We start from the raw sequence: 10,238 nt of genomic DNA on the forward strand, positions 1-10,238 counted from the left end.
TAGGAAAATTTAATTAGAGAAGTGAACAAAGGAAAATAATCAATTTTTTTTATTTTTTATTTTTTTTTTGAAGGAATCCACTTAATAAAGTGGTGGAGGTTAAGAAATGCTTAAATGAAAAAAAAATAGATAGAAAGTAAGGCTAATTTAATCACGCATGATGTAAAATCATATAAATTTAAATAATGCTTAAACAATTATATAAATAATAAAGATTCCACTTTTTTCAAAGGAACCTTAGTTTATTAGTGTCATTTTTGCAAATATGTACACCCAATTACATAGATTGTGCTGTAAACCGCACTCTTAAAAAGTTGTGCTGCTACACGCAACTTTATCAGTTAGTGTTGTTGCCGTCAATTTTTCCTTTAAAATATAAATCGAGTAAGAAAAAAAAATTCTAAAGTGAGACTATGAGTCTATGAGTGGGTGGCATTTAGTCAAAAACCACATGCTAAAAAGTAAAAACAGAGAGACCCCTTTAGATAACGGAGTAGATAGCCAAATGCGCCAGTAATGAAATGAATAATAATAAAAATAAATAAATAAAAAAAGACCAAGACTCCTCAACTAAATCAATTTTGCAAAGTCCCTTAAAAAAAAATCAATTTTGCAAAGTAAGTCTGAAACTCTCAAGTCTCAACAGTCAACACACTCTCTCAAAACTCAGTCTCTCTAAATCTGAAAGCCACACGCCCACACCAGTGCACCACACCGCAGCAGCTACATACTCGATCGATGGCGGAAGCTGTAGCAGCGGAGTTAGCAGTGGAAGCAGCGAAGGCCATGACGAAGTTAGTGACAGCACGGGCCTCGGATGAGATGACACTTGTCTGGGGTTTAGAGGATCAGTTTATAAAGCTTCAAAACAGATTCTCTGACATCCAGGCATTACTTGAAGATCTAGGAAGTTCCAAACACTTAGAGATTAGGAAGAGTAAGTTTGTGAATTGTTGGCTCCAGAAACTCATTGATGCAGTTTATTCTGCTGATGAACTCATGGACGACTATGCTTATGAGTTACTGCGTAGGAAAATCGAGCTGAAAGTCAACCATCCATCATTCAAGAAAAAGTGTTCCAACTTTTTTAGTCCTTCAACTAACCCTGTTATCTTCCGTTTTCGTATGGGTCATCGGGTTCGTGAGATCCTTTACAAGTTCGATGAGTTGGACAAGGAGGCTATAAACAACGGTCTACAGAAGGTGCAGCTAGCCAGAGAAGCAGTATCATCCTCTACTGTTGGATATTTTGTTGATAATTCAATGTTGCATCAGAATCGGAAACATGCTGCTGCTAGAGGTTTGGAATTTATTGGGAGGAAATCTGATGAGGAGAAGTTGCTACAAATGATTCTTAATCGTACTGGCGAGGATGTTGATCTGTCTACTCTTGCCATTGTTGGAATTGGAGGTAAATCTACTAGCTTTTGTTCTCTTTCTGTTCTATTATGGTCGGTATTTTATTTTATTTTATTTTATTTTTATTATTATTTTTATTTATTTTTCTACATACAACATACTAGATGAATCCCGTGCGATGTACTGATCAATCTATTTTTTTTTAAAAAATATTTTTCTTTTTAAAAATTATTATCTTTTCATTTTTTTAAAAAAAATATTATTTTTGTAAAAAATATTTATGTGGCACTTGAATTATTTATTGGATATAACTATAATTTATATCTTACGTGGCACGTTAACTAATCTTAGGTGGCATAATCCAATTGTAGCGTTTTAAAAATATTAATCCTATGTGGTGCTCTAATAATTTTTTTAAAATAAAAATCCTACGTGGCGCTCTAAAATCTCGGGAAACAACTCCCCTTTATATATATATATATATATATATATTAGATTATAGTATTCAATCGATTTTCATTGTGAGGCTACAAGGCCACTTTTACAATATGATTCGATAGACCTGGAAAACGGGTGGGATTGGGTACGGGTTGGGTCAATTCGGGTAGGGTCAAGTTTGGATCAATCAATATTTCAGCTGGTTCGGATCGGGTCAGGTCAATTCAGGTTTCGAGTCAATGGTAATTCGGGTTGGGTCAGGTATCGAGTCAACACTTCGGGTCTGGTCGAGTTCGGTTCGATTCGAGTCAGTCTTTGAGTCCAATTATCGGATCAAGTTCGGGTCGGGTAAAATTTAGATCGGGTTGAGTCTATTAGGGTCAGGTCAATTTTTGTCTATGTCGATATAGAAATTTGACCAATAATATATTATAATTATCAAGAAGTATAAAGTATAACAATTGAATATTAATATTATATTCATTAGACAATTCCAACAATAATATTTACACAAGACTGTATTGTTTCATATATAATATTGATCGATTAATTGGTCAAAAATTCAAATTAGATAAAGTGAATAGTGAAAAAAATAATTCAATGTACTCCCTCCGTCCCTTTTTTACATTTGTGTTTGTAAAATTACATGGGAATTAAGAAACTAAGAATAAAACAAATAACAATAAAATAATACACAACGAGAAATACAAAACATTAAATAATGTCTTTGAGTAAAACAAAGATAGATTGATATTTAATGATGCCATGTCATCAATTCTTTGCAAAAAATTAAAAAAGACCAATAACATGCTTCTATGGGAAAATTAAGGACCAATCATATTCATCTAAATTTAGGCACAAGGATTATGAAGGAGGAGTGAGAATAAGAGTGAAAATAGAAAAGTAAGAGTGAGCATTTATTACAAAACAGAAAAAGAAGGATAATTTGGGATATTTAGAATAAAATACTTACTTAAAAAGAAAAGGAGGAATGTAATTTTGGAATACCCAAAAAAGAAACCAGGATTGTAAAAAAGGGATGGAGGGAGTAACACTTAAAAAAGAAGATTAGAGTAATAGTAACAATAACAATAACAAAAACTAGTGTTCCTAATCTAATGTAACTCTTGTCTTTAAAAAAAATATCTAATGTAACTCTTTATGAATTACAATTAATAAATTACATGCACATTTTAACAGTATTATACACACAATACTATACTATTTGATTTAGATTATTTTCGATAAGTATTTATTCGGGTAAAGTTATTAAGTCCTAAATTAGTTAGGTCATTTTAAGTATTTGTTAATTTTAGGTCGGGACATTTTGGGAATAATTCGGGTCGCTTCGGGTTTCGGGTCAAAATCGGGTCAGGTCACTTCGAGAATTGGGTTAATTACGGGTCAGGTCAAGTTTGGGTCGGGTATAAGTCGGGCCAAGTTCAGGTCAACTCCACTTTGTGTCGGGTATGGGTCGGTTCAGTTTCGGGGATCAACATCTGGTCACGGTTAGGACCAAGATTGTCGGCTCTATGTTTGGATAACAAATTAAAAGGGGAAGGAAGGGAAAGGAAATAGGAGGAAGGGAGGGGGAAAGAAAGGGAGATGGAAAGTGGTGTACATTTTCCCTCTGAATTTCTCCAATCTTGAATAGATAGTGTTTATTAAAAGAGGAAAGAAAATGAATTCCTCCTTCTTCTTCTCCTTCCCCTTCCTTCCCTTAATCCGTTATCCAAACAAGGTGATTTGTCCCTCTTGTTTTCTTTTCCCTTCATTTCTCTTCATTTCCTCCCATCCAAACAATGTGTTAATTAAGGTGCTCAACAAATATCTCATTACTAGGGGTGGCAATAGATCTGAGATGATAGGTGATGCTTCATTCACCAACAGTCCATCCTTTTCCAATCGATCAGTCACCTAGTTTAACTTCATTTGCATTTGATGGTTGATTCACCCATCATCCATGGATGAATAGGGTGGATCAGGTGAAGTGAAGTGTATAAATTGTTAGATTTCGGGAAAACTCCTCTAAAGGTCTATTCTCATTGACTGAACTCAGCTGAACTGAACTCAACTGAATATTTTATAAGAGAAGGAAATTAGGAGCTAAACTGAACTGAACTGAACTGAATTTAAACGTATGAGATGAGAACAGGCCTAACTAGAGTGTATACCATTGATCAATATGTATAGAGTTTACAATACTAGTCCTAAACACGTTATTAAATCTAGTCCTAATCACGTTATAATCAACAGAGACATGAGCAAAAAGTGAATGCTGCAAAATAAGCCGGGGCACCTAAGAGTTATAATTTCTATTCGATGGTATTGAAACCTAAGCATTCAACTTATCAAAACATATTTCTTTGTCAGCTTGATTGAATCATATTGCACACAAGCCCATTAAGTCGATCTGTGCTAAATTAAGAAGACAAATTTGTTCATACCAGCAACCTTAGTTTTTGTCTTGCATTTCATTTCTAATTGTTGCAACCTCAGTGTAAGATATCCAGCAATGCTACTCCCGAGAATCCAAGAAACAAAGTGGCATCCTGGCTCAAGTACCTCAGAAAATCTGCCAAAATTCTCCTTAATAGCAACTGTTGATTGATTGCCCAACTTCTGCACAGCAAAATAATTAAGTTGCCCATTTTCAGTCTATCCTGCACAATTGGTTTAGTTGAACTGCTGGTTATGCTTTCAAGAATTAATATGCACAAGGACCCAGTATAATTTACAACTGCTTATCTTTATTTCTTTATTTATAACTTTTGCCAAGCTTATCATCTTATCATACTGTGATATCCAAGAATGTAGCATAAAGCCATATGCCCATATCAACTGTAGTAAAACTACGAAAGTTACAATATAAACAAACCAAAAATATGACCCACATAAATTTAAGAAAATTTTGACTTTTGCTATCTTTAAAACACATGCATTTCACTTTTGCTACCTGAAAAAAATTTTATTTTATTTTACTACCATACAAATGACAATTTGTTAAAAATCGCTACCACTTAACACTTTTAGTTAGTTATTCCGTTAGTGAGATCCAGCCACCCTCATTCCCACCTTCCGGCCACCACTCCCTCCTTAGTCACCCTAACTGCCTCCCTGTTAGCCACCAAAAAAAATTATTTTTTTTTAAGAAAAAAAAAAACAGCCGAGGCATTGAGGAATATCCCCTTTTTATTTATTCTAAAAAAGAGGGTTAGTTTAGTAAAGAAGAAAAGTGAATTCAACCTTCCCAAAACTTAGGTTCAGGTTAAGTTAAGAGTTTTCTACACGATATTTCTTTCGATTCACTCGTGGGATCCGGGCGGTCCGGGGATATAAATAAATAAAATAAATAAATAAAATTAAATATATAATATAAAATATAAAACAAAATAAATAAATAAATACTCAAACTTAAATCTCTTACAAAATCCAACAAATAATCCAATCTTCTCCAAGACTTTCCCGCTTTTCCCAATAAAATTAAGAGCACCTTCTCAGGTTTAGAAATTTTCATTCAAATTATCATCCATAGAATCCAAATAGTATTGCGTTGAGGTTCAGGTAATGGAGGAGTGACATAACTCCCCACCTTTCCTGGAGTTCTAGGGATCAAAATTCAATGGACTCATTTGAGGGATTTCCCTTATTTTCCCATAAGTGACCCCCTTTTCTACCATATAAAAACGGGAAATTTCCTGTTTCTCATGGGGGCATTTTCATGAATAAATCAACAATTTTTTCATTATTATGGGCTCCATAGTTGAATAAAGTTGCTGGTTTAATTTACGAAAATGGCATGTGAGAAACAAATCACCGTGAGAAAATGGGGCATCCTCTAAAGAAAAAGTATTTTTCATCTTTTATACTTTTGGTGTATATGTCCATTAGTTACTAGTCTTACTCCTATCCAATTCATTTTAATGAATTGGTCTAGAAGATGGACTTAAAATTAAAATAGCTAATGATTTTTAAATCTTGTGTAAACAGGACTTGGCAAGACAACTATAGCACGGAGGTTGTATGATCACGAGGAAGTTGATGGGCATTTTGAAAAGCAAAAAGTTTGGATTTGTGCGTCTGAGGACTTTAAAGTTGACAGACTTTTGAATGAGATGGTTGAACATCTTACATCAGACAAATGTGACTTGACTAACACAGGTGCAATTACAAATAAACTTCAACAAAAGTTAAAGGGGAAGAAGTTCCTTCTCGTGCTTGATGATGTTTGGGAAAATAATCAAGAGTCGTGGGATTCCTTCAAAAATGCATTGCTGAGTATTGGTGCTCTGCGAGGAAGTATGATTTTGATTACTACCCGTAGCATTGATGTTGCGAGGAAAGCACGTGCCTTCTATCAACACAAACTGCCAGGATTATCTGAAGATGAAGGTTGGGCTCTATTACAACAAAGAGTTTTCAGTGAGACATTTCCATATGATTCTTCTTTAAAAGATGTTGGAAGAAGAATTGTTAACAGGTGTAAAGGTGTTCCTTTAGCCATAAAAGCAATTAGTGGCTTATTGCAGTCAAAGAAGCATGCATATGAATGGGAATCAATACATAAGAATGAATTATGGGGGTTCCGACCAGAAGATATAAACGATATCTTGCCGTCATTGTTGTTAAGCTACAACCATTTGAATCATGTTTATATAAAGCAATGCTTTGCATACTGTGCAATCTTCCCTAAAGATTTTATAATGGAGAGGCGTCAACTAATTACTCTGTGGTTGGCGCAAGGATTTCTTCACGATGGTTCTGCATCCAACAACTTTACGTCAACCATGGAAACAATTGGTGAGAAATATTTTGATACTTTACTGAATCATTCGTTCTTAGAAGAAGAAAGGGTATACAATAAAATTGGATACAAGATGCACGATTTAGTGCATGATCTTGCAGCCTACGTTTTAGAGAAAAACTTGTTGATCTGGAAAGTTGGAATTAAGCTGGGAGATGTCTCCTGTCTTCGGCATTTGGTGTTCGATTCAGGTATGAGCAAAACTGCCTCTGAAACTTCTACTCTTACTAGTGTGATGACAGGAAAGCTAAGAACAATAAGTTTTTGGTCTAGTGTACCAAGGTGGAATAACTTCACCATAGGTGGTGCACGATACTTGCGAGTATTAATCATGGCTGGTACTAGACTAAGAAAGGTTCCATATATGATTGGGCAGCTTGTTCATCTAAGGTATCTTGACCTTTCTAATAATAATATTAAAGTACTGCCGGAGTCAATCTGCAAACTTTATCAATTACAAACACTGAGAGTCTTAGATTGCGACAAGATGAGGAAATTGCCGGGAGAATTGCATAGGCTGAAAAACTTAAGACACATAGAAGTAACAAGTACTTTGTTGGCATGTAGAGGATTACGACAATTATCTAACCTTCAGACTTTACCTCCCCTTGAATTGCGTGATGGAAAAGGATGGACCATTGATGAACTAGGGCCTTTAGATCAAGTTATGGGTGAGATAAAAATTTTAGGTCTTGAAAATGTTAAAAACAATGAAGCGGCAAGACAAGCTGGCCTTGGGAAGAAGGACAAAATTGTGACATTACATTTGGAATGGGGTGTAAACAGAGAAGCAACCTCTCGAGTCGATAGTGATGAGGCGATTTTGTATGGCTTTGAACCTCACCCAAACCTACAATCATTAAATGTAGGTGAATTCATGGGCGTGAGCTTTCCTTCTTGGATAATGACAATGGTGAATCTTACAAAGGTGGAACTAAGAGAATGCAACAGATGTGTACAACTTCCTACACTTGGGCAACTACCTTTTCTGAGGATCTTGTCGCTACAAGTTTTCGAAGCTGTAGAATCTATAGGGGATGAGTTTTATCAAAGTGGAAGTAGTAATAACTATAATGCAGAAGAAAAGGTATTATTTCGATCTCTAAGTGAGCTTTACATCTTTAATTTTGAAAGGCTGACCAAATGGATGCCATCATCGTTTGTACAAGCGGCAACTGCATTTCCTAACCTTAAAATTCTTGAGATAAGATGTTGCCGACAATTGAAAACAGTACCAGCTTTTCACTTTAAATCTCTACACCATCTGGAACTTGAAAATGTTGGTGGCCCTCAACTTTTGGATATCATCAAATTCAGCCAAGGTCTTGGTTCGCTTGATGTAGCTGGATTTTGTAATATGATGATCCTACCTCATGAGATGTTGAATTGTACAAACCTGGAGAGATTGAAAATATCAGAGTGTACGAATATGAAGTCTATACCAAGTGGGCTGATATCTTTGAAGAAATTGAATATAGTCAGTTGCCCATCCTTGGCTTGTATTCCAGATGACCTCTCTTCTCTACATCGCTTGTATGTTTGGGATTGTAAAAGGTTAGAAAAGATGCCAAAAAGTCTAGAAGAATGTACATCTTTGGAGTTCCTGTCAATAAATGACTGCCCATTGATAAAGGGTTCCATCGTAGATCTCAGCAGATTGCAGGGACTTGAAGATTTGACATTGGTGAATGCAGGGGAGTTGATGACTCTCAGTCTCACAAATCTTTGTCGCCTAAAAAATTTAAGATTTGGTGGTTTTGTAGATAATTGGGACTTCAATCTTACATACCCCCAATCCCTCAGAAGCCTGGGATTGGCAGATTTCCCAACTGTCAAGACTCTGCCTCAGCATCCACTTCAACAACTCCTCCCTTCTAACCTTCAGTCTCTATTAATTATGAGATTTGATGAGTTGGAAGAACTTCCAGAGTGGATAGGCAGCTTGTCATCACTTGAAAAATTGGAGCTATGGCATTGCAAGAAGTTAAAATATCTACCTTCAAAACAGGTCATGCTGCGCCTTTCCAGATTACGGCGTCTTTCTATATATTTTTGCCCACTTCTGAAAGAAAGATGCGCCGAAGTTGATGGACCTGAATGGCTCAATATCTCACATATTCCATGTATTGATATTTATTAACAATGAAGATGGACCAGAATAGCCTTAACTAAAAAGATGGTGCCTTTTCAAGTCCTACGAACTATTATTGATGATATTTTCTATATTTATTATATTCTTACAAGAAAATTTAAACAGTTTGTATAATTCCTTGCCTTGTATTTTGGTATCCTACAATATATAAAGTAGTAAGTGAAAATTGTGAAAACTGACTTTTTAAGCGGTCGATTTTTTGTAAAAGGATTTTTTAAGTGAAAACTTGTATAAAAGGACTTTTTAAGTTGCATTCTGTTTGTATGGGATACTTGGGTGAGCTTGTGTGGTGGCCAACGCCAGGACCTGAATGGCTCAATATCTCACATATTCCATTTATTCATATCAGTAAACACTAAACAATGAAGATGAACCAGAATGGCCTTAATAATTATATAAAGATTGTGCCTTTTCAGGTCCTACAGAGAGTACAGAACTACAGACTATATTATTGATGATACTTTCTATATTTATTATATTCTCACAAGAAAATTTAAACAGAGGATGTATAATTCGTTGGCCTTTTATTTTGTTATCCTACTATGTATATCAGTGTATTTTTTAATATTATTGATGTTCTTGTTTTAAGCCCTTTTTGGTTGGGAGGAAAAGAAAGGAAAGGAAAATTATTGTTTTTTTTATGTTTGATCTTAAATACTACCTCTGTTACAGGTTATGTGCAACGATTTGATATAAAGTAGAGAGGGAAAATGTCCAATCGTTGCACATAACCTGTAACAGAGGTAGTATTAAATGAAATTTGATAGGAAATGAAGGAAAATGGAAGGAAAGCTCCCTTCACAAAAAATTCCCTTTCATCTCCCCCCAAAATTGGAGGAATTGAGGAAAGAAAGAAATTATCAATCAAGTTTTAAATTAGTTTTCACTTCCCATCCCTCCTTTAGAATTTGTTATATATACGTGGATGTACCGTACACCCGAGGTCATTTGCTCATTTAATTAACAAATGAACAAATAATATTTTCAATTATTTGTTGATTGAATAAGCAAATGATCCGGGTGTACCGTACACCCGGGTGTATATAATAGGTTCCATCCTTCCTTTACTAATTTCTTTTTTGTTTTTTTTTTTTTTGAAACATCCTTTACTAATTTCATACAGTAGCAAACAATAGATTCTTCTTCTTTTCCCTTCCTTCATTAATATCAAACCAAACATTAGATGATATAGTTCCCTTCCCTTCCCTTCCCTTCTTTCTTTTACTAATATTGAACCACACAAATACAGCTACTTTAAATTAACCGATCAGCTGCTGCCTTTTTTTTCTTTTTTTTTTTTTTATTTTATTTTTTATGCAAAAAACACTTTAAATGTTAAAAAGAAACATAGTCTATTAAGCATGACCTTTATTTCTCCACTGTTTCTTAGGATTTTCATTTAATTCATGGTAGTGGAAGTGGTGTTTCATGAGAGGAAAGATCGACAACTTCAATGCAATACTAGTTAATACGAAAATGGTTGGA

General features: G+C 34.8%; 1 protein-coding gene across 1 annotated transcript; it reads left to right on the top strand.

The window, feature by feature from the left end:
• Positions 1-659: 659 nt before the first annotated feature.
• Positions 660-9,006, top strand: LOC145602358 (putative disease resistance protein RGA3). Its single transcript, XM_081658549.1, has 2 exons — positions 660-1,411; positions 5,788-9,006. The coding sequence occupies exons 1-2, from the start codon at positions 739-741 to the stop codon at positions 8,739-8,741; spliced, it is 3,627 nt and encodes a 1,208-aa protein (XP_081514675.1). The 5' UTR covers positions 660-738; the 3' UTR covers positions 8,742-9,006.
• Positions 9,007-10,238: the final 1,232 nt, after the last annotated feature.

The sequence above is a fragment of the Chenopodium album genome, chromosome 21 (assembly GCF_948465745.1).
Source record: "Chenopodium album chromosome 21, dcCheAlbu1.1, whole genome shotgun sequence".
Lineage (NCBI taxonomy): Eukaryota > Viridiplantae > Streptophyta > Magnoliopsida > Caryophyllales > Amaranthaceae > Chenopodium > Chenopodium album.